The sequence below is a fragment of the Herpailurus yagouaroundi genome, unplaced genomic scaffold (assembly GCF_014898765.1).
Source record: "Herpailurus yagouaroundi ecotype Mexico unplaced genomic scaffold, PumYag 29, whole genome shotgun sequence".
Classification (NCBI taxonomy): domain Eukaryota; kingdom Metazoa; phylum Chordata; class Mammalia; order Carnivora; family Felidae; genus Herpailurus; species Herpailurus yagouaroundi.
In genome coordinates, this window is record NW_024412377.1 from 43,898,532 (window position 1) to 43,922,860 (window position 24,329).

The 24,329-nt window shown below is 51.5% G+C and overlaps 1 protein-coding gene across 1 annotated transcript; it reads right to left on the minus strand.

Annotated features, from left to right (window-relative positions):
- Positions 1 to 197: 197 nt before the first annotated feature.
- SPARC (secreted protein acidic and cysteine rich) lies at positions 198 to 24,085 on the minus strand. Its single transcript, XM_040498195.1, has 10 exons — positions 23,956 to 24,085; positions 13,329 to 13,398; positions 11,967 to 12,029; positions 11,338 to 11,425; positions 9,766 to 9,887; positions 7,828 to 7,948; positions 4,904 to 5,037; positions 4,067 to 4,215; positions 1,848 to 1,996; positions 198 to 1,380 (listed from the first exon to the last, which is right to left on the minus strand). The coding sequence occupies exons 2-10, from the start codon at positions 13,383 to 13,385 to the stop codon at positions 1,352 to 1,354; spliced, it is 912 nt and encodes a 303-aa protein (XP_040354129.1). The 5' UTR covers positions 13,386 to 13,398; positions 23,956 to 24,085; the 3' UTR covers positions 198 to 1,351.
- Between the last annotated feature and the right edge of the window lie 244 nt (positions 24,086 to 24,329).

Here is a 24,329-nt window from a genome sequence, read left to right on the forward strand (position 1 = left end):
CTCTCTGTCTTTCAAAAATGAGTAAATATAAAAAAAAAAAGTTAAAAAAAAAAAAAGACTGTGTGTACCAAAGCCTAGCAGTGTCTTTGCAAAGGTCGGCAATTGCACAGTTGTGTGTAGACACGTCCGCCCATGGGTCTGCGTATCAGGGTAATGAGGTGTCTAAGACTGAGACACATGCAAAATCACTCAGGTAGGCAGTTTCTAAGTCGTTACTTTTTATTTTGAAAGATTTGTCAAACTCCCCACATCATGGCGAGGGTTTGCAAGATTAATGAGAAGCAGCTTTTTCATGAAATGCTTGGAGGTGAACGAGTTCTCAGCCTGTGAGATCCGACCATCCCATTGACTTTGAAGTTACTCTTGACTGATAGAAGGAAAAAAGTGGGGAGAGGGAGAAAAGGAGGGATGTGCTAGAAACCGAGGGAAAGACCTCTTGTGACATCTATCTAAATGTGGAAAAAAAAAATTCACCAACCACACTTCTATTTTACAACTTTCTACACCTCGCTCTAGACCTTGGCCTTCCTGGTCGAAAGCACCTCCCAGTCCTGCATTTCCCAAAGACATCTAGGAGGGGAGAAGCCCTGCACCGTGTGGTGACCCACCCTCGCAGGGCCCTGGCGGATTCCAGAGAGCTGATGGTCCACCCCGGCTCCCAAAAGTTTGGACAAACAGCCTAACGTGAAAAGAAACGGCACCGAAAGATGAGGGGGACTTGGTGCGGAACTGGCGTATGCGAGAGTTTAACATACTTTCCTAACACAGACTCGGGTCCTTTCTCCCAGCAACAGCCTTGCCACCTGCGGTTCTGGCTGGCGGGTTCCGCACGGCTTTCTCCCACTAGGCCTCCAGTCCCAGAAACATCCTTGCCAGCATCACGTGCCTGTTACTTCCCTTTCCCACCTTCAGGCCATGAGGGGAAGAGCCCCCCCTGGCAGCCAATACCCTGAAATAAAATGAACACAAAGACTACCGTGGTGAGCGTTAGTTTCAAACAGAAGAGGAGAGAAAATCTGAAGACGCAATGTGTGTTGAAGGCAGGCTTGAGCAGATCAAAGTTCCCACCCACACGCCACTAAGACAACGGGGGACACCGCAAGGGGCGAGAGAAAAACGGGGCCGTTAGGGGGCGAGCAAGAGGCAGTGAGAGCAGTTACACCTAAGAATGTCATGACTTGGGTTACAATTTCCATTTTTAGCACCGTTAATGTATTCATGTAAATCTATATTAGCACCTTGTCCCCAGGCAGAACAACAAACCATCCAAACATTTTAAACTTTGGGGGAAACAGGAAGGGGAAGATCAGAGAGGGAGGCTCCGGAACTGCGGAAGGAGGCAGGCGTGGATTTAGATCACCAGATCCTTGTCAATATCCTCTGCAAAACAAGACGAGAGAACAGAGTTAGAGCGTGAGGCCCTGTGCGGGTGAAGACGGGCTTCCCGAGGAGTCGGTGGGTCCCCCCCATCCGCAGGCCAGGGGTCAGATGACCAGCCCAGGGTCACCCAGGAACGTGGCGACTGACAACCTTGGTCTCCCTGCCCCTGTTCCTGTCACTGACACACACTGCCAAATTACACTTCCTGTCTCCTGTCTACGTGCCTGCCGGTTCCCAAAATAGGGCTAGGCACAGACTGAGTGCTACGCTTGAGGAAGGGAATGATAAAGACGGCCAGATGGACAAGAAGCCACCTGAGAGAGCAAGGCCCGCCCAGACAGGGAGAGCAGACAGGAGTTAACTAGGCACAGAGAGCAGAGCTGGGTAGAGAGGACGGACCCGCAGATGACAGAGAGCAGAGGGGAGGCGGGGAGAGGATGCAGGGGCCCCTTTGCTCAGACACTCACGCTCCTTGATGCCGAAGCAGCCGGCCCACTCATCCAGGGCGATGTACTTGTCATTGTCCAGGTCGCAGGTCTCAAAAAAGCGGGTGGTGCAGTGCTCCATGGGAATGAGGGGTGCACGCAGTGGGGCCAGCTCCGTGTGGGACAGGTACCTGTGGGCAGGAGACGGGGAGGGCCTGAGGTGTCGGAAAGCCCCACGCTCCAGGAGAGACAGGAGAGCGAGGCTGCCCCACAGGGCGGAAGGAAGGGGTGTGCGAGCGGAGCAGGAAGCCAGCGTCCTGGTCTACCCCCTCGCTCTGCCGCTGACCTGCTGTGGGACTGAGAGCCGGCAATGCCTTGCTCTGAGCCTCGGTTTCCCCTCCATCAAAGCGGGGAGAGTTGACCGTAACGGCTAAGGGCCCTTCCGGTTCTGAGATCCCATGGGTTCATAACAGGGGCCTCTTGGTGCATTTGTTTCCTTATTGGCTGAGGATCGGGGCGCAAACACTTAAAGTGAAAATCTTCTGCTGTTGGTAGATCAAAATCTGATATGAAACAACCGTGCGTGTTTCCAGGGACACACATGTCTATAGCGACAAGTGCCTAGAAAAAAGTCTAAAAAGAAACACACTAAATGGTGACAGTGCCGCGTTCTGGGGAGAAGTGGGACGGGGCTGGGATTGGCAGGACGGTCAGAAGGACTCTGACCTCCACAAGAGCTTTCACTTTCTGTACCTGGTAACGTGTGAGAGGGAGGCCTTTTGGCTTCTCTCCCGCTGTCCATTCCCTTTCCTCCAGCCGGCCTGGACTCCAGAGCACCCGTATGAATTTTTTCCTTATTCTCCAGAGCCCTCAACCAGTTGTCCGCAAAACACTCTTCCCCAAGGAGCCGCACTGTGACTCCAATTTTCTCTCTAACCCCCAGACTCCCTCACGCCACCCAACTCGTGGAAGGAATCACACAATGTTTCGACTGGAAGGAACATCCCCTCCCCTTCTGTTGTATATGGGTGGGAAAACTGAGGCCCAAAGAGGGGCAGGAACTCAGGCAAGGTCACCGTGCTGCTCTGGGACAAGAAGAGCGGGGGCATGGGCCCCCTGGCCCAGGCTGGAGCACTTTCCCAGATGCACAGTCCTGCGGCCCCATCCGGAAGCCTCTCTCCCGGTGCTTTCATTGTGATGGGATCCAGTGGCTCAGTCTGAGCTTCAGATGTCCCCCCTGACTTCCCCTTTCGCCTCCACAGTGAGCGACTCAGTTGAATCCCAGCCATGGAGAGAGCCTGGGAGAGAAGCAGCAAGGAGGTTCCCAGAGCTCAGGAGACCCCCCCCCCTTGGGGACTGTGGCCAGGGTGGGTGGGCTCCAGGCACAGACGAGGGGTGAGCAGCCTCACCCTGGGCCCGGTGTCCTCCCCCAGGCATGTGAACGAGGTGGCCCTCCATTCCGGGCTCCCCCGAGAACACACAGCAAGAGGAGGCCACAACGCTGTGGTGAGGGTCCTGACAACCACTGCCCGGCCTCACGTGCAGCCGGCCACCCACTTATACCTTCTGGGGGCCTTTTTACTGTTGTCCTTCGATTGTGAGAAGCAGGTTGTCACCCAGAGCGTGAGCTTCATGGGGGCAAGGACCACATCAGCTCTGATCACGGTTAAACCCCCTGCCCGAACAGGGCTGAGCACATAATAGTTGCTCAGTGAGTGTTGGGTCACCGACAGCTGCGTGCCTGTTCTGCCGTGTGGTTGCACGGCACGTCAAAACCTATCTGGAGGACAGGGAAGAGCAATTCAACAAGGGCTTGCGGTGTGGATGGGATTGGTTCTGTGGAGTTTTTTTTAAGAAGTCCCAGGTTCAGTTTGCCCTCCCGGGGCTGCTGGGTCTCAGGTCTTTTGCTGAAGGACTGTGAGCACACAGGCCAGCCCACCTCCGCCCCACTACCCCACGGAGTCTGAGCTCCTTTCCAGCTCACTCTCCCTCAACTAGTGGATACCCAAGGCCGGTGCGCACAGGGCTAAGGAGGGATTTTTCAATTCCAGCTGACTCCCACTTGTTCCGGCATGAACGTGTATTATGGCTTCCTTCCTGCTCGGCCCCTACACAAACTGTGGGACTCCAGGACTGCACGCAGCAGTCTGCAGAGTTTTCTGGCCATACCCAGTGCACCTCCCAGCCCTGACCCATGACTCTGCGTCCTCCAGCACCGAGCCAGAGCAGCGCCCCATGACCCTGAGGGCCTGAGGCCTTACCCATCAATGGGGTGCTGGTCCAGCTGGCCAAACTGCCAGTGCACAGGGAAGATGTACATGTTGTAGTTCTTCTCGAAGTCCCGGGCCAGCAGCTCCACGGGGTGGTCTCCAGCCTCCAGGCGCTTCTCGTTCTCATGGATCTTCTTCACCTGTGAGAGCAGATGCTGCGTGACAAAGGGTCCAGGGGAGACCGTCCAGGCCAGGGAGGGCCCCTCCTCTTCCGACAGTAGGCCGGAGCCGGAAGAGGCCAGCCCAGGCCAAGTTTCGAAATGAGGGAAGGCAGTGGCATAGATGGGTACCAGCATCTCACCCACAAAAGCGGAGGCCTGGGGTGATCTCAAAGCGGTCTATCTGCCTAGAGCTGTCCCACCAAATGCACCTGGGGACTGTGTGAAAATGCAGCTTCCTGGGCCCGGATTCACAGAGACACTGACTCTGTGGGCCCGAGATGGGGCTCGGGAATCTGCACGTTATCGGTACTCCAAGTGCTTGATATGTCCAGTAACGTTAAAGATCCACAGATTCAGAAGGAAAAAGCAACTGGGCCGTTTGTGCTCCTTTTGTTTAACACTGGGCCAAACAAAGTGAGCAGGTCTCTCTATTACAGAGCTCCTCGGGCTTTAAGACGTGAACGTGTATTATCAGCCTCCAAAGGCAGCGAGAAGCCGGCGTCCCAGCGCCCAGAACAAGGGCACTCGTCAGCGCCGCGGTGTAGGCTTACACGTGGGGGCCTAGTTCTAGGGATGGGACTGGATCTCAGCCAGCCCGGGGCCAGGAGCCACCTCGCTCAGTGCCAGGCAAAGGCCTTGGGACAGGCTGGGAAGAGAGAGCACTTACTCGCAGTTTCTGCTTCTCGGTCAGAAGGTTGTTGTCCTCGTCCCTTTCGTACAGAGTGACCAGGACGTTCTTGAGCCAGTCCCGCATGCGCAGGGGGAATTCGGTCAGCTCGGAGTCCAGGCAGGGGGGGATGTCTAGGGTCCAAAACACCAGAGTGGTCAGCACAGACCCCGACTCTCCCTGCCCGAGGGCCAACGTGCTGGCTGGACCACTCTTCTCACCCAGGGCCTCCTCCTACAGCTATCTCAATCGATGACCTGGGCACAGTGGCTCGGCCTTCCTGGGATGGTTTCTCACACCACAGTGAGCAAAGGAGATTGTGTGGGGGAAGAAGGTTCCACTGAGCCACGTCTGCTCCTCCCTAGGCCTGATCTAGTCTGCTGAGGGAAATGGTTCACTCCAGTGACTCCTGCACTTTTCTGGGTGATGGGGCTCTGAAAGCAGAGGTCCAGGTCCCACGCTGGTGATACCAACATTTGGGAGGTGTTTGAGCTGGGAGGTTGAATAACATTATCCACAGGCCCAGCTTAGCTTTGGCGGGGAGGTCAGTAATACTTACCCACCAGAACATTCTTCATGATGATTCCATCCTGATCTTTGGAATTTAGAATCCCAGAATGTCAGACCAAGTCTACCCTCTTATCGGACTTATCAAAGGTCAGCGTGGGGCAGGGGGAGGGCGGAAGGGGCTTGCTCAAGGCCACGTTATCAGAACCTCATCCACCATCCCTGGCATATGGTTGCCCTGGGGCTTAGAGTTCTGTCCTTCCCTCATCCCGAGTCTAGGGAAAGTCCCCTCTGTGGTTAGGACAACTACCTTCTCCACCACCAGCTGGGGAGTGGAAGGGAACATCTGTGGTGGACACACTAGGATTTGGAACAAGTGAGCAACACACCCCAGAGGACAGAAAGAACCACTTTGGTAAAAGGCCTCTTGGCCCACTCCTCAGTCTCACTGCCCAAGGATTCCTATCAGCATTCCTCCCCAGCCTCCTGAGCCCCATAACTGGGAGCATGGGGCTGACCATGGGAGAACCTGGTTTTCTCCTCCACCTTTCTGAACCCTGCACACCTTCACGAAGCAGGTGAGTGGCTCTCCCCAGTGCCATCTGGTGCCAGAATGTACCAGAGACACCACATGGGTGTTGTCTTGGAGGAGGATGTGGCCTTGGGTGTCTGAAGTGACAAGGAGACTGCCAATGCTGAAAGAGGCACCTGGGCCAGTGGGATCTGCACCTGGAATCACTAACAAGAAGCTAGACAGTATCCTGGCATCCCTTCCCCCAACACCTGACTCCCAGGTTTCTAGAAGAAAGTGGTTAATCGTAGGTCTTAAGTGGGCAGACGGGAATGTGATGGAGTGAAAAGGCCAAGGATAGGGCAACGCTGAGTAATGGGGCCTGAAGGAAACTGACTGGCATGCCTCATATTTTAAAGCATTCAAGTTCAAATACAGTGAAACCTTGGATTGCAAGCGACTTGTTCTGCGAGTGTTCCATAGATGAGCAAGCATTTCTGATACAGTTTAACTTGATAAGTGAGTGATGTCTTGCAATACGAGTAGTATGTGTTGCTGAACATCACGTGATCGCAACTGGGCCAATGGGTCTTCTCTGTCTCTCTCTCTCTTTCTCACTGTGGGATTGTGGGTGATTGTCTCCCACGCACAGATGCTGGGTCTCAGGCCACAATGTTTGGCAGAAATCAGTGATTTTTCAGAAGGTTGGAAGGTGCCCCCAACTGGCACTAGCGTGTTTTTTGTCCCTTCAAAGCACCTATGGACAGCCCTCCGCTGTTCCATACAAGAGTGAGCTTAGGAATGTTCTGCTTCATTCTGGGTCAGGCTGCCTGCAGATCAAGACCCTTTCCTCGGCTGCCTTGTTGCCAGTTACATTCGATACAGTCTATGACAAGAGTTTGTTAATACTGTACTGTAGTCAACATCCCTGCGAGTGTATACAATGGCCCCCATGCAGAAGAAGATTCCACTGAGCCAATAGAGAGCAGTGATTCCGTTAGCGATAGTGAAAGTCGCCCTACACAATAAACTTCCTCTCTCTTGTCTTCCTCACACCGGCCACGAAGGTTTTCAAAGGTAAGTGAAGGTTAATTTGTTTATTTTTCTTTAGATTTTATATGTTCTTTGTTATTTTGTATTATATTACAGTATTGTAATCACTTTACATGAATATTTTTGGGATGTGGAACGAATCATCTGAGGTTCCATGATCTCTTACGGGGAAATTCGCTTTGATATACAAGTGCTTTGGATTACAAGCATGTCTCCAGAATGAATTATGCTCGCAAACCAAGATTTTACTGTCTTTTAAAAACACTTTATAGGCCCAGAGAGAACATCATTTTTGCTTTGCCATATTGAAGCACTAAAGATTTGGGTTAGCCCTATAGAAGAACATCCTCATCAGTAGAGAAAAGGAAGGGTTGTCTTGGATGCTAGTGGAAGGATCCAAAAATCCTCCCTGACCTCCACAACTGCTCAGTCCTTCCTGGGAGGTGTCCCGAATGCAGAGCCGAGAGGCAGCTACTCCTAGACAATCATCCCATTTTATAAATGGCAATCCTGGGGCGCCTGGGTAGCTCAGTAGGTTCAACATCCGACTCTTGACTTCGGCTCACGTCATGATCTCATGGTTCAGGGCCTCGGCCCTACATCAGCACAGAGCTGTTCGGGATTCTCTCTCTCTCCGTGTCTCCCCCTCCCCTACTTGTGTGTGTGCACATGTGTCCTCTCTCTAAATAAGTGAATAAACATCTAAAATGTAGTAAATGGCAATCCTGAGGCTCATAGAGGGAAAGAGACTCGCCCAATGTCACGAAGCACGGGGGTGCAGAGCCCGCATCAGCGCCAGCTCAGTGCTCTCTCCCCGAGATGAGGCACTGGAAGAAGCCAAGGACAGACTCACATTTGCAAGGCCCAATGTAGTCCAGGTGGAGTTTGTGGCCCTTCTTGGTGCCCTCCAGGGTGCACTTGGTGGCAAAGAAGTGGCAGGAAGAGTCGAAGGTCTTGTTGTCATTGCTGCACACCTGCAAAGCATAGAGCACAGAGGGCCACGCCCTGATTCCCAAAGCCCTTCACTGGCCCCACCATCCTTGCCCATTTCAGAGATGGGGACACGAGGGGCCAAGCAAGGAATGTGATCAGCCCAAGGTCAGGTGGTGGGTTAGTGCTGGGGCTGCAACAAGAACCCACTCTGTGGGCTCCCGGGCCGATGACGAGCCCATGGCGAGAGCCACTGTTGGCCTCTGAGCGGAGGTACAACTGAATCAGGCAGAGATATGGGAAACAAGCCTGGCAGATGTGGAAAGGAGGAATGAAAGATGGGGGGTGGTGAACAGGCAGAGTACAGAAAAAAGTTAATGCAGAAAGCCTGGGACTGTCATCTTTAGCAAGGCCCGCTTGCGATGTTGGCCCTTGGCTGGCATCTGGGAACTTGGCCGATAAACAATTCCCTGCACCTGCTATAAAACTTTCCACAGATGATAAGGGTGCCTCACTGAGCCTAGGCTGCTTGTACAAACGATACGATTTGTGCTGAACATCTGCTTTCCTTCTGGAAGTCTGGAATTCGGGTACGTGCTAGGCAGAGGGTGCCTACGTGACTAGCGCTCAATAAAAACTTTGAGTGCCGAGTCTCTAATGGGTTTCCTTGAGCAGAAACATTGTTCACACGTGGCTGCATCTTTGTAGCTGGGGAAAGAGTGCATTTTGTGAGACCCCCTCATCCGAGTGGAGAAAGCAAGCAAGCCTGGGCCTGGATTCCTCCAGGCTCTCCCTACATCTTGTTCCCGCGTGATATACTGTGTATCTTTAATATGTCACTGTAATAAGTCTTAGCTGTGAGCACAACTGTACATTGGGTCACGTGAGTCCTCCTAGTGAATCTCTCTCTGCACGTGGGGGTGGCCAAGCAGAGATGCCGCGGGGTGCATGAGGACTGTGGCAGGAAGTATCTGTGTTAGGAGGCAGGGAGCCTTGTGTGGAACCTCCTGTACATACTCACTATGGCTTATAGATCACCGCAGAGGGAGAGTTGATGGGCACTGGTGACCAGTGGGATGGGAGTAAAGGGGTGAGGAGGAGGAAAGACCTGACAGTGATGCTAAAATTTGGAGCCCAGAGGATAAGTTGTATTGGGGAGAGACTACTGATGGAGAACCCGGATGGGAGGTTGTGGGAACAATGCCGGTACCAAATATGCTGAGCTAGGTCATCACTAACACATCGGTTATCATGAGTGGGCACTCAATAAATAATTACACGGATGGATCGATGGATGGTTGGTTGAGTGAATGAGTCCTATTAGAGGCAGAATGGATGGGTTGGAAAGCTTTTTTTAAATAGCATATATTGGGTACTAAGTACAAAGCACTACCTAACAAATATCCACAACCACCCTATGAAATAAAGACAATCTCTATCCCCATGTCAGAGATGACAAAGCTGAGACTTGGAAAGCTTCGACATCTAGCTAAGATCTCACAGTTGACACGGGTGGAGGTAGGGTTTGAAGTCAACCTTCAGTCTGACCCCAGAGCCCACATTTTTGGATGCTTTGCTAGGCTGCTCCCAAGCACTGAAGTCCCTATCTCAGTGTCCGATGTTCTTGATATGTTCCCTTCTGGATCTGGCACAGAGCTGGGAACCTGACGGTGCCGAATAAATCCTTGTCGGTTGCTGGAGAGACATGGTGACGGGACAGAGCCTTACCTCCACTCTCCTGCTGTGACCAGCGTGGGGACGTCTGAGACTGGAACTGCCCCACAGAGTCACCAGGCCACCAGTGTTCTGGGCAGCCACTCCATGTTTGCTAAGGCCCAATCCCCCAACCCCCGGCCCTTACCTTCTCAAACTCGCCAATGGGGGCAGGGCAGCTGGTAGGGTCCTGGCACACGCACATGGGGGTGTTGTTCTCATCCAGCTCACACACTTTGCCATGTTTGCACTGGTGGTTCTGGCAGGGGTCTGGTAGAGTACAGGGGCGTGTAGTTAGCACCGCCCGGTCCACCCGAACCCAACCAGACTGATCCCGGGGCACAATTCCTCTCCTGGGGCCCCCATTCTGGGCTTTGGGCAGCCCCGAGTCCTCCTTTCTCTTCTGCTGAGCCCAGCAATTGGCATTTAAGGGAGAAATTGGCTCAGTCTGGGGATTAGAGATTCAGTGTGAGGTCAGGGTCGGGCACATTTTGGGGGCCTGCAGGCTTCGTCTGGGACCCAGGAGCCCTGGATACCATATGACTCCCTTGAGGACCGGAGCAACCATTTGTGTTCTCAGCTCTGTTCCTCAGTGATAGTGAGGCGTTTGTGGATTACAAAATAAACTGTCTAGAAGGATGGAAAATCAGCTGTTGTCATGGAGCCAGGGAGCTGTGAGGCCAAGCAAAACAGACTTGAGTGAGTGGCTGTAAAGGAAAAGGGAGAAGAGCCTTGAGGCCCGCAGTGAACAATAGAGCCCAGCTGTGTCTGGTAAACACCGGACGAGGGTGGGCCTGGAGAGGGGAAGGAACAGACCCATTAGATGCCCCTCTGCTCCGACAAAAATTCTGTGCCCTCAGGATGACAGCTCAATCTAGCCATTTCCTCCTGGTGCTTGATTTGGGGTATTTTAGTCATTCTTTATTGGATGCCTGCCCTGCCAGGCAGTGGGCCAAGTGCCCTTGCGCTTTATCTCATAATCCTCCGACAGCCGTGGGGCGAGGGTCTGCATCTTTGTCATCCCTGGGTTAGAGGTGAGGAAGCGGGCTCAACGGAGCTAAGGCTGTCGGAGGGCACTCGCAGAGGGAGTTGGCAAGTTTAAAGGCAAGCCTACGTGGGTCTGCCTCCCAAGTCCACGCTCTTAACCCCTTGGGTCGGAGATGCCAGCACAGTGTGCCGGAGCCGATGGCCCCAGGACAGTTCGGTCCTTCCGGCACGAAGTCCAAGGGTAGCATTATATGAGCTTTGTCGGGTTTCCAGGCCTTATTTCCTCACGGCTGTGTGAAACGATTTTCACATAAGCTAAGGAGTATAAAAGCTCCTGGAGGTCTGTGCCCGTGTGGGACAGGGGCTGAGACAGAGGTCATCGAGGAGCTCGGGGACCAGATGTGACCTGCGGCCTCAGTGGGAACGTGAAGCCCAACTTTGGAATCAGGGCGGACAGCTGTGAGGGGAGAAGGCCATTTCTAGCTTGGGAACATCCTTTGCTGAGACCCACAGCCTGGCTATAAACAGATCATTCCCAGATTCCAGAGAATATTCCCAACCTTTGAGTCAACACTGTTCCTCCTCCACAGCCACCTCCCCCCCCCCACCCCGGGGGGAGGACCTCACCCTGAATTTCCTTGGGAAGGAACCTCACGTAGGCTGTCCCCACGCCCCAGGCTCGAGCAGTGGAGTGCATAGCCTGGATGTGACAAGACGCGAGAAAGGGACCTACTTTCAGCCACCACCTCCTGTTCGGCCTCCTCGGCACCTTCGTCAAATTCTCCCACTTCCACCTGCACGGGGTTGGCTCCCACAGGTCCCTGGGGGTGGGGGGAGAAGAGTGAGTCCAGTGGCCCCTACCCGCAGAGGTAAAGACTGGAGGGGACTTGCTCGGGTGCTTCAGGTCCCACGAGAGGAGAGATGAGCCGGAAAGGTGTGCCAGGCCCAGGGCACACAGAGAGCACAGATGCCAGCGTCAGAATTAAGACAGACTCCTACAGGTCCACCGAGGTGCCTCAGAGGCCCTGAGGGGTGTCAGGGCAGGAGGGGCACCGAGCCCGCCATCCCCACCAGCTGTGCCACAGCAGCTCCCCTTTGTGTTTAACGTATGGGGAGACTGTGGGTGATCACCTAAGAAAAATCGCCCCACAGCTCAGAAAGAAAAAATTTCAAACTCACAGCTCCCACGTCCAGGGTTTCACTGAACGAGGAACATTCAGGAATGCGTCAGGATTGGGGGATACACGGCATTCACCACGGTGCTATGCGTGCACACGGGAAGGGGCAAATGTCCCGTTCCAGGATCGAGACTCCCAGCACCCTGGTTTTTCCAGTGGACATCTGGGGACCCTACCCACCTACCTCTGCCACCTCAGCCACGGTTTCCTCTACCACCTCCGTCTCATCGGGCAGGGCTTCCTGTTGCTGTTGGGAAGAGAAAATGGGGTGCAGGGAGGTCAGGGCCAGCTTCACCTCTGAAGCGCCTCCAACCTGGGGAGCTGGGAGAGCCGCTCCCTGGAGATCACGAAGGCTGTGCCTCAGGGACTGCCATGGGTAGGGTGATGAGGGCAAAAGGGAAGCCAAACACAGGGGCCCTGTGGAACGCTGGAGCACCCCCTTTATATATTTTCTATCTGGGGTGTCTCTCCCAATAAGATTCAGCTTGGAAAAGCAGGTTCATTGCTTCGAACTCCTATGAATCTGGAAACCACTGATGCAGACCGACTCCCTTCATCTCATAGATTGGAAAACTGAGACCCACCGGGGCATGAACACCGCGAATCTTCACAGATGTCATTATCTTTTCCGCAAGTATGATGTTCTTATGAATTTGTTATTCTTGCCATGTCAACTTGGAGTAGGAAGAAGCAAGGTAGCATACAACTCTGAGGTGCCTGGCTGGTTGGGGCTCCTTCTTAGCAACGGCTAACCCTGCCAGATCTTTTGCCAAAATGACCTGCCGGAGTCCACAGTCACTCACACCTCCTAGTGGAGACAGGCCGAGGGAACCCTAGGTTGCAAGAAACTGTTTGTCTGCCGCACCCTTCTTCCCCTCTCTTCCGGTAACGGCTTCCGGATTAGCTTTGAATGTCCACTGCTGGCCCTCTGCGTGCAAGTCTAAGTCTTGGAGGGACGGTCTGTCAGTCAGGGTGCTCTACACGACCCCTGGCCAAGAAGCAGGCCCAGGACCCAAGCTCAACTGGATTGGTTCTCCTTGAATTTTTTTTAGATCGTCTTGGCACGTTTTCTCAAGAAGTGAAACCTTTGGAGCAGATCCATTCAAATGGCAGCATCTCCGAGACTGTTCTCACCTCCCAGATCCTGGACCTGTCCTTCTCCAGCCCTCCCCAAGGCCTTAGAGTTCATAATCTATCCCTGTAGATATCCTTCCCCCTCCTAATGTGGTGAGACGGGAGCCTGTTGCTTGCAACCAAATAGTCCTCACTGACTTGAAAACTAACCAGCCCTCTCTCTGTGGGTGCTAAAAGTTCACCTTCTCCTTACATGGAAATCTCTCTTCCCTGGACTCTCCACCCAGGGGTCCTCATCTTAATTTTTCTCCTGAGCTTATTAGCGTAAGAAAAATCTTTTTTTTTTTTTTTTTTTTTTTAATAAGGCACAAAATGAGATAGGGAAGCCCTCGCCCCTCCAAGTATCCAGGGCCGGTAGAGTCGGTGACTCTGATGGAGGGAGACCGAGTGGATATGCTGTTTGAGTACTTACAGGAGCTGCCAAGGCCCTCCCGGCCAGGCAAAGGAGGAAGAAGATCCAGGCCCTCATGATGCTGGGAATCCTGCAAGGGGACGGAGATGGAGAACTGAGTGAGTGGGAGGCTTCTTGACGGAAAGCCCCTTCTGAGCTGAATTCCTGTGATATCTGAAATAAAATTTAGGTGGTGCATGCAAAGGGATAATGGAAGGTGCCAGAGGAAATTGCTTTTATTCCATTCTCTTCCAGTTCCGACTGTATGAGGAGAAAGTCTCAGTTTGCTGCTAAGGTGTCTTCGATACCTGTCTAGCACTCCTCTCTCTTCCTTTTTCTTTAAGTTTATTTATTTATTTTGAAACAGAGAGAGAGAGAGAGAGAGAGAGAGAATGAGCAGGGGAGGGGCAGAGAGGAAGAGAGAGAGAATCCCAACCAGACTCCACTGCGACGTGGGGCTTGAACGCACAAACCATGAGATCATGACCTGAGCTGAAATCACGAGTCAGACGCGCTTAACTGACTGAGCCACCCAGGCTCCCCGCTCCTTTTTAACAGAGAGCAGGCCTCTGGCTCAGAGCCTCCACAGGAAACTATATCCAGCTGGAATTCAACAGAGTTGTTTTGTCTTCTTTGTGTTTTTTTTTTTTTATAGTTTCCTTCCATTTATGACAAAAAACAAAAGATTTTTCCGCTTACGGTAAAGATACAAAGTCTTTTTTCCTGATACATTTATTTAAGTTTTTAAAAATTTTTTCATGTTTTTATTTATTTTTGAGACAGAGAGAGAGAGACACAGCATGAGCAGGGGAGGGTCAGAGAGAGAGGGAGACACAGATTCTGAAGCGGGTTCCAGGCTCTGAGCTGTCAGCAGAGAGCCCGACACGGGGCTTGAACTCATGGAGTGTGAGATCATGACCTGAGCTGAAGTTGGATGCTCAACGACTGAGCCACCCAGGTGCCCCCATTTATTTAAGGTTTAAAAAAGTAGCTCGCCAAAGGTGGTTGGCTAACTAGTCAAGTTTGGGCAATACTGAACCACGTCGTCTTCAGGGACCCTTAATCCCCGATGTTACGGAATTCTTTTTTTCCCATCCTCCAAACCGTCCTCCTCCTACTCTTTTTCCTCCTCCTTTCTACCCTCCGAAAGAAGGGGGGAAGTTAGTAGGCAGAGACCTCCTGCCACTTTGAGACAATGAGATCTACATTCTAAAAGAAAGAGGGGTGCCTGGATGGTTCAGGCATCATGCTCTCTCTTTCTCCCTCTCAAAAATAAATAAACATTAAGTAAATGAAACAAAGAGCAATAGTCTTGGAGTGTGACCAGTGGACAGCCACATCTGTCTCCATTCTACCCAGAAGGGACAGCACTTCTCTGGATCCCCCAGGGAAAGTATCCAAATGCTCACTTATGTTCATGTTTTCTCTTCTTTCCCCCTCACAGCTGAAGGATGTTAGCTGAGATCTAGAAACTTCTCCTGCCCTGGTCGCTGCTAAGACCTCATCCTCTGGATGCTAAACGCTTGGCTCCAAAAATCCCATGACTGAAAGGGATTTGGAGGCAGAATCTTCTCTGATGATTCATTGCCAAAATGCCATCCCTCACGAAGGAACTGTGGTGGGCACGTTTTATTTCTTGTTCTAACTAGATGGACTTCTATTCCCAGATGGCTTTAGAAAGTTCTTCCTTATATGGATCCAAACTTGCCTCCCTCCAACTTCTGGTCTACTCTGTTCCTCCTCCTGTGGCTACGCAAAAACAAGAATTCTCCTTCTGCCTCCAAGCAGCGTTTAGTCAAGGTGGGCAGCGGCCGTGTCTTCCCTCTTTTGTCCCCACAAACGTCTATATCGGGCTCGTCATTCCTAGTTCTTTCCAAGACTTTACAACTGGCCCAGCTCCTTGGAGGTACCCTGGCATCATGGAAAAAAAACAAACACGCAGCTTGGAATTCAATGCCAGGGGATCCTGATCAGCCTCAAAACAACCTTGGTTATTGGTTAAAATCACTGATCCTCTCCAGACCTTGCTTCCCCTTCCATTAGTTGTGAGGGTCAGACCAGGTAAGCTTTGAGGTTGTAGGCTGGGTTCTTAAAATGCCCTTAAAATGTCACAGGCACACGCTGGTCTTGGCATGTGTCCTCACCTGTGGTATAACCCGTCTTCCCTTGGACTATGGTATTTGGACGGTAGAAATAGGCAGAGGGAGAGCAGATTCATAATGGCCCTTTATTGTACTAAAATCCACCTAAAACCTCACCTCTTATTTCACGGCGTGTGTATGAAATAAAAGTAATAGAAATTTAGAGGAATCAACCTGGGAGCTTGGCATTGCTTCACCCTGGCTCCAGCCCCCAGACAAGTCCAGTCTTCCCTTTCCAGGAAATTTTTAGAATGTTCCTGCCCCACACAGTTGTATGCTTGTTTCCCCACCACCCCCCCCCCCCCGCCCCGCCCCAGACCTACAAGTGGAAAAATCTCCCTGTTTGCTTTCCCATTTGAAAGATACAAGCAAGACAACCCCCCACATAGGATTTTATGAATGGAGCAAGAGAGAAACATCAGTGAAGGACTTGTCTGGGGCTGTTTGAAGTTAAAGGGTCAAAGTGAGACTGGGAACTAGAAGGAAAAAAAAAAGGTGTTGTCTGGGCTCCAGTGACAGAGAAGTCATGTCATCGGAGAACTACCCGAGCCAGGACTGGGAATGTAATGAGCTTCCGACTGAAAAGCCAGGAAGGCCAGTATCTCCAGTCTGTCCCTCATGTAAGCAGAGGAACCATGTTCCTTCCCCTCCTTGACAAGGGAAAGGTCTATTGGTCAGCTCTTTGGTCTGTCCTGCCTCTCGACCTTCCTGCATTTCTTTCCTAGTGGCACAATCACCCTTCCCGCCGCTGGTTTTGCAGCCAGAACCAAAAAATAGTTCTAAATCTTGTAGTGCCTTTAGCGTCTAAAGGGCTCACGTATGCACTGTTCCCCTTGGAGCCTGTGCTGTGACAGACGGGCAGACACGGCACGGGACGGCTTACAGTCCCACTTTCCTGATGAGCCTGCGGTTGAGAGGAGGAAATCGTGCAACATTCAGGCCTTTCCCAAGTCAAACTCCCCAGGCAAACTACCTTCTTGTGGAGTTGGGTTGGGCCTATTTAGGGATTATGTCTGGTGGGGGAGTGGGGGAGAAATGCAGAAAGTGACAGTGTTAAGAGAATGACCCAAAATCTTAGAGAAAGCGTGAATTTCCAAAATTTGGGCTCCTGCCCAGTGCCCAGGGCTACATCACCAGTCCCAGAACCCTATGCCTCCAGATGATGGGCTGAGAGGGAAGGGGGATGTCTGGACTATTCTTCCTGCATGGCCACACTTTCTACACGTGCATAAGATCCCCGAGGCTCTCGGAAACAGGTCTGGCAAAGGGTCCAGCCATCCATCCCGTAGAGCTGATGGGGTGCAACAGTAACCCCAGTGAGGTCAGAACACAGAGTCAAACCCCAGCATTCAGAACACATCCTCTGCCAACCAAACCTAGATCCGGTACGCCCAGTGAAAATATAAACAGCCCTGTAGAAATGACTGGTATCGAATGAAGACTCGCTCCTTTGTATCTCTTTAGCCGGTGGTGATGCAGATGTCTATCCTTTTCAAAGTGTTTTCACAATCCAGCATCCCGCTGGGGGCTCAAGTCATGTCTTCCTGCCCCGTAGTACAGGTGAGAAGGTGAGGCCCAGAGAGGGGAAGACATCTTCCCAGAGCCCCAGGCAGTGAGCAGCAGGGCTGGGTGAGGACCCAGGCGGCCCCGCTCCACCCCTGGCGGGCTCTTCGTCTCACGGTTTCCCTTGGCAGCTGCTACCTCCCAGGTGCTCACCTGAATGGAGCCCAGTTGGGCTGTGAACTGGCCCGAGTTGCAGGGAAGGAAAGTAGCCTGGGCCAGGGGAGGAACAGGAGGCGTGTTTCCCTTGGCTTGGTGGTCACCAAATGCAGACACTGCTCACTCCCACCCCACCACCGCCTCCTCCCCCTGTTCCGTACATCAAGTCCCTTCCTTTTTGCCTTTATTTGCTCTGGAGATGGCTGAAAACCCGTCCGTGGCTGCCAGCAGGACCTGAAGCTGAGGTCACTCCTCTCTTTAGAAAGACTCCGGGGATGGAAAAGTGGAAAAGTACAGCCAGCCCCCCAGTTCATCTCCCTCAAAATATAAAGGGCCTCCTTTGGGCTCTCCTTGGACACTGAAAAGTCCCTTGAATGTCAGCACAGGGGGGACATCTCAGAATCATGGAGCCTTAGACTGTGGGCCTTGGAATCATAGGCTCTTAAGAACGTGAAGCACAGAATTTGAGCTGTAATCATCAAATCTGATTTGAAGAGAAAGAGGTTTATGGAGCAGGGCAGTCTAAGAGAACCTTCTGGAGATGATGCAAATATTCTCTACCTGCAGTGTCCAACGTGGTAGCTATGGTTGGCGAACCCTTGAAATACCGCCAGTGTGGGCAAACTGAATTTTTAATTATATTTCATTGTAATTAATTTAAATTTAAGTAGCCACATGTGGCTAGTGGCTACCATATCGGAGTGGTTACACACTTTTATAGAAACGGCAGAACAGAAAGGTAAGCTCGTGGGCTCTGGAGACAGAGCGTACAGATTCAAATCTGCCGCTTAGCAACTGTGTGACCTTCGGAAAGTAACTTTCCCTCTCTGGGCCTCAATTCGTTTCTCCATCGGTAAAACGGAAATAAAACACCTACCTACCTTGAGAGGCTCACGGGTGATTTATATGAGAGAATAGAAGTAAGCAGTGTTGTTTGCAAGAACACCCAAGGATCCCAGAATATCTGTCCCCCCCTCAAGAATCCAGGGCAAGAACCCCAGCTCTTTGCCTGTGGCCTAGGGAGAAAGGGTGTCAGGGTGGAACAAAGGAGGCATTGCTCCTCTTGGTCAAGGGGACACTATTCCAGCCTCCAGAGAACACAGTGACGAAGCCTGGGCCCCAGGCCGGCCCCTTCGTTGGCCTGCTGACGCAAACCAAGCATCTCTCTCCCACTGTTTGGCTTGGAAACAAGGGTTCCAAAAACACACGTTCCTGGTAAACAAGCCTAAAGAGAGAAAAACAAGTCTGGAGGCTAATAAAGGAACCCCCTCTGCGAGCCAGGCCCGCCAGAGAGCTGGGACTTGGAAGGAGGGCCGGGCCAGGCCGGAGACCTGGCACTCACACCAGGGAGAGAGCACCGCCACTCAGAGGTGGTCTCGTGACACAGAAGTCGGGAGTCCTGGGACTGCGGTCTTGGCAGCATTGTTCCCAGCTCACCGTGCAAACTTAGGGAAGGCTCCTTCGCTCCCTGGACCACACCTGGCCCTGCTCATGTGCACAATGAGGAGGTTGTTTTAGATCAGTGGTGCTCAAAATTACATAAGCCCTTTCTTTCAATGAGGTCTTCTGCAAAGTCCAATATTTGAAGCAGCTAAAGGCCTTTGGCATTTGTTGAAACATGAAGGCGTTTATCTGTTCAGTGAATCAGCGTGAAATTAAAAAAAAAATAAAAGGAGGCAAAAGTGATGCTGAGAAGGGGGCTGAAGGTCCTACACACTCGGACACCCCTGAGACATGTTGGAGCATCTCTGGGTTCTCCTATAAACACAGTTTGCAAACCCTGGGGCAGCGTGGTCCCTACGGTTTCTATGGCTCTGGCTTTCTAAGTCAGCTCAGGCAGAAACCTTTCAGAGTATCACCCCTCCCAGCCTGTCCCTGGACTCTGCTTCCAATTTTAATGTTTCTTGCTAGAAGAGAAGAATCTAAGGGAAACTCAAGCTCAAGCCCAGAAGTGAAGAGGTTCTGGGGCCGCTCTGAAGTAGCCCCAGAGTCTGGGACTGGGATCAGCCTGAGATTCCATAAAGGCATCTAAGATGCCACGTTTCACTGTTTCATTGTGGTTAGGAGAGGCCCCCGGGGTGGAGCTTCAGGCTTTCCTCCTTGGCTCCCTCTAGGGGCCACTGCTGCAAATGGGGTGACCACAAATGGAGGGGATGAGAGCTCAGACTGTCACATCCCTAGGATAGTAAATACATGGTGAATATGTCTCCACATGCTCCTCCAGTGCATGTGGCAGACATTACTAATCAAGCACAGGATCTTTTTCCCCTAAAGTGCAGCGTGGCGTCTAAATCTTGAACAGGGTTCTTCTAGCAGCCACTGCCTATGGATTGGTATTGGCAAGCCATGCGAAACCTCTCTGCCATGCTTCTGATTTGAGAGACAAAAGGAATTGAGGCTCAGAGAGGAAAAGTAGCTCACTTAAGGGTCCCACAGCAGGCGGGTGTCAAAGCTTAACTTCCAGATGTTCAGAAACCTCCAGATGTTTACCTTGTTTCATTTCTTATTTCATCTGATCAGTCTGGGATCCTCATGCCATGACTAATATAAGATGACCCAGAGGGATCCCCAGATAAGATAGGCTAATAACCAGTTTCTGAAAGAACCCAGTTCTGGACACAGTTGGTATCTCCATCCATATTTTTTCTAAGACACTGAGCTCTATGTCTTGAGAATGGGGGCAGAACTAATTTCCTACCTAAGCCATCTCTCCCTCCTGGATAACAGGAGGCTGTTTTTCTAAAGGATTCTGCCAAGTCACTGCTTGCTGCCTCTGGCTCTGCTCAGCCCAGCCATCCCCGAGTTGAGGGTTGGGGATAGGATCCAGGCCGTCTGCTGTAGAGAAGAGGTGGCTTCGTTAATTCCCAGGGTTGGCCGAAAGCTCAACTCCAGCCCTCTCTTACCTCCTTTAAAGACAGGATAGGGAGGGAGCCAGCAAGAAGCAAATGAACAGCCACCTATTAGCCACATTGTGCCGTCCTGATGGCATAATTCCCTAATGAGGTCTGGGATAGGCCATTGCTGGCCAGCAAAGGAGAGAGAGAAAGTACTGCTCCTCACTTATCATCCACAGGGCTTGTTGCCTGTACAAACATGAAACCAAAGTGATCAGATGAAAACAAAAAAAGAAAGAAGAAAGAAAGAAAGAGAGAAAGAAAGAAAGAAAAAGAAAAAGGAAAAGAAAAGAAAAAGAAAAAGAAAAAGAAAAAGAAAAAGAAAAAGAAAAAGAAAAAAGCGAACATTTGGATATTTCCGAACATCTGAAAGTTAGGCTCAGACATCAGTTGGCTGTGTGACCTTGAATGAGTTATCTTCCCTCTCTGATCCTCAGTGTCTCTATCTGTGAAGTACAGCCAGCGATTTGGTAATGTATGTGTGTGACATGTCTACCTCTTTGTCATCGTCTGTAGTTATGTGTGGCTACGCACAACAGTGTGTGGTTGCAAATGGTAGTTGTGTGTGTGTGTGTAACGGACAGTGTGTCTGTGTGTAAGTTACGTATGGCCCTGAAGACCATGTGAAGCTGTGTATGTGTGTCTTTGTGTGTCCACCTGGCTCAGAATCTGTCTGTTTCGGCCTGTGGAAAGAAGGGTCAGAGTTTGTATGTGCATCAAGGTGCACACCTGGGACTTGTCTATGCTGTGTTGTGAGCCAGCATACGGTTCAGGGAGAGGTATGTGAGAGTATGGCCTTCTGTCTTTGCTCACGTGTGGAGGCACTTATTTTTAGCTCTACCAGTGGGGGCCTGTTGGTAAAAGCCGTGCTTAGAATCTGCATCCTCATGGGTTCGTGTCTGCCCCTGTTTATCTCCGCACACCTACGTAAATAATCTCAAAAGCCACATATTCTCCTATTTACCTCACATCCTGAGCGCTTGCCTTTCCACCATCATCCTTTCCTATTTATAGTTTATTTTCATCAAGGAAAGCTGGCTCTTGTAAATAGCAAACCCCAGCCATGCTATTGGTTGACAAGTCTCCTCGGAGGGATAAAGGTTTTAGCAGGACTATTATGCAACCCAAGATCCCGTAGCCCCTCCTCTCTTGTTTCCTTTTCAAGTAGGCAAACGGGGGTGTTAAAAGTGTAGGCCAGTTATTCCTTCTCATGAAGGCAACCTCTGGGATTTAGGTTTGCAGGCCCTTTCAGAGCTGGAAGGGCCCCGGGAGACCATCTAGCTGCCCCATTTGACAGATTAGGAAACTAAGACCCAGAGAGGGGAAGGGTCTTACCTAATGTCACTCACTGTGAGTTAAGACTCACCTCTACCATAGCCTTGGCCAATGCTCTTTTCACACTGGGGGGTACAACACTTTTGGGAAATATGAAGGTGCCCAAATCAAAATGGATTTAAACAATATTTTGCTTAAATTGTGCCTGTCAGCACTTTTAGTAAAGAGAAGTCATATACAAACCCAAGATGATGGAGCTCCCGGGCCAAAAAAAGCTGGAAATGATTTCATTAAGTCTCTGGATGCCATAAATTTATCAGTTCTAAAAACCCATTGCATTAGGTGGGAGGACCACAGTTCACCAATTGCTTCCTGTGTGTCAGACCATTTCTTCCACAGGATAGCCCTTGGAGGTGACGGTTGTTATTGTTCTTTAATCAAGGAAGAAACTGGGGCTCAGAAGGGAGAACCCGATTAGTTCAAGGTCAAACGGCACCCCGGGAACAGCAGCGGAGCAAAAACTCTTCAAACACCCAAGTCAGGGAGGCTTATCACAGCCCCACAGCTGCCCTGGGATTCTGGGAGATCAGCAGGGCAGGACCTAGAGTTTGCTGTCCTGGTGTCTGGGGATTGAGTGAAGGAGGGGACATTCAGACGGAGCCTGAGGAGCCTGACCCTGACGTTCTGAGTCTTTCAGTGTCTCCTCCCAGCCAGCAGGCAGAGACCCTGAAAAAAAGGTTACCGTGGCAACTCACATTCCTCCCAGAATGAGTCACGGCAAAGAAGAGCCTTTCTGTGGGTGGGACTTGGAGAAAGTTTCAAAAGTTGATTCCTTCTCCAGGCACCCCTTCCCCCCTCCTCTCTCCCTCGGCAATTCGCCGCCTTCAGGCTTTGTCGATGTGGCAGCTGAGCACTCTGAGTTAACCCTCTCTTCCCCCAACCACTCTCTTTCAAAATTGTTTATCCTCCTGCAAATATACATCTGCTTCCAGTCCCACCCACAATCCATCTCCCACGTCGTCATGCCCTCTGGCTATCTGGGGGTAGTGCATCCATTTGAATGAATATATGTTAAGACTAAAGGCTGTGAATACCCTTGTTCTCATTCTTTCTCTGTCTCATACACACACACACACACACACACACACACACACATACACACACACACACTACTGTACATATAATTTTAAGTGGCTTGCAGATGCTTGAAGCCCATTCAAAGGCCCGTCCATGGATTCCAGTTTAAGAGAACTTCCCTAGAAAGTTTCAGATGACGTCAGGCACCCAGAAGACCAAGTCCAGTCTTCTTACTTTACAGATAGGGAAACGAAGTCCAGAGGACTCACTTACCTAAGATAACACATAGAATGTGTGCTTTAAGTCTGCCAACCTACTTCTTAATTGCTTCTAGCACTTCTACCATCAGCACTTGGAGGTGATAGAAATGTAACCCTAGAGAGTTGCTGGTGGAAACATTTTCTCCATGTGTTCTGCATAGAATGCTGTCCTTTCTGAAGGAAAATGTGTGCCTCTCTGTTCTCTTTTGGGCAGGCTGGGCTTCCTTGAAGACATGTTTCATCTTAGTGCCCCCTTTATCCTTGATGTGTCTCAGACCCCAGGAAGTCCCCTCATCACCCAGCCAATGGAGCCAGTGAAGGTAAAGACGGTAGAGATGGGAAGGAGGGCATCCAAAGAGGACTTAACATCCTAAAAGGCTAGACACCAGTCCCATGTAGAGTTTGGGCTTTTCAAATAAGGTGGTGTGAGAGAGATGCCCTGGGACTCTCTCTTGCCTTCCCCCTTCTCCCCTTCTTGGCACATCCTCCGCCACACCCAGCCTCCCAAAGGACCCAGGTGTCTTGGTTGGATGATATCAGATGCCTGGGGTCTTCAGATCTACCTACACTAAGGGCCACTGCCAGTGAGTTCCTGTGTTTATACCCCGGGGCAGCCCCAGATGGGAACAATGCCTAACCCAGGAGTGACTGTCTGACGGTGCTATTTCAGAGTGTGTGGGTTGGGGGGGGGAGGGGTCACTGGGGGAGAATTCCAGGGAAACAGGAACCTTCCCAGGGTGCTGATTAAAGGTGGAGACCCCCCCCATTTGCCCTCCAGAGATCAATTTATCTCTCATGCAAAGTCCCTTTTGGAGAACAGAACCCCCGACCAAGAACCCAGTCTAGGAGGTATCTTCTGGAAGGGGGAGCAGGGCAGACTCTGGCCGCCCTCTGTCCCTGTGCAGCTGTGACCAGATCAGATTCCCAGGAAAGGAGGCTGCCACATTTGTGAAGGGAGCAAAGAGGATAGGCAGGCAGCCTCTGAAACCAGAGAGCCAAACACACACACAGAGAAAACACTCCCCCAAAGACACAATGAGATTATTTTCTGCAAACCTAAAAGAGAGACAAAGTTATACCACCTGAAAAGCAACAGGCAGCCAGTCCGCGGCTCCTGCCCTTCGCGGCTGTGGTGATGGAGCCCAAAGGAGATGCGCGCCCCGTCCCTGACCCAGAGACCTCCCAGCCCAGCTTCTCTTTCTGTACACAAAGTGCAGGAGTGAACTAGGGTGTAGGGGCTGGGCACTGGAGAAGGGGAAGGCCGGGTGGGGGTCGTGCGTACCTCAGTGGCAGGCAGGCGGGCAGCAGGCAGAGTGCTCTGGGCTGTGTGAAGGTCTGCAGGAATGTGGAGGGTTTAGAGCCGGGCAACAGGAAACCACTAGGAGCTCTGGGCTGGGTCTGTCTCCCCTCCACCCCTCAGTCCCTCCTCCTCCTCCTCTGTCTCCTCCTTCCCCCCCTCCCCTGCCTCCCCATAGCCAAAGCCGGCTATGTCTTCCAGATTTTTCTTTCTCTCCTTGCTGTCCTGACCAGACTCCCCAACTCTGCCTGCCTCGTGGGTTCTGGGACTGCTGCCTACACAGACTCATGGAGTGCCAGGGCTGGAAGGGTCCACAGGAATCACCAGGAACAACCTCCTCGTTGTTCAGAGGGGAACTG

Excerpts from the sequence above, each read along its gene's own strand:
- SPARC (XM_040498195.1), bottom strand. The coding sequence starts at position 13,385 with ATGAGGGCCTGGATCTTCTTCCTCCTTTGCCTGGCCGGGAGGGCCTTG. Across the intron at positions 7,949-9,765 it reads CCATTGGCGAGTTTGAGAAG|GTGTGCAGCAATGACAACAA; the intron begins GTAAGGGCCGGG and ends TATGCTTTGCAG. Across the intron at positions 4,216-4,903 it reads CCGAGAAGCAGAAACTGCGA|GTGAAGAAGATCCATGAGAA; the intron begins GTAAGTGCTCTC and ends CTGCTCTCACAG.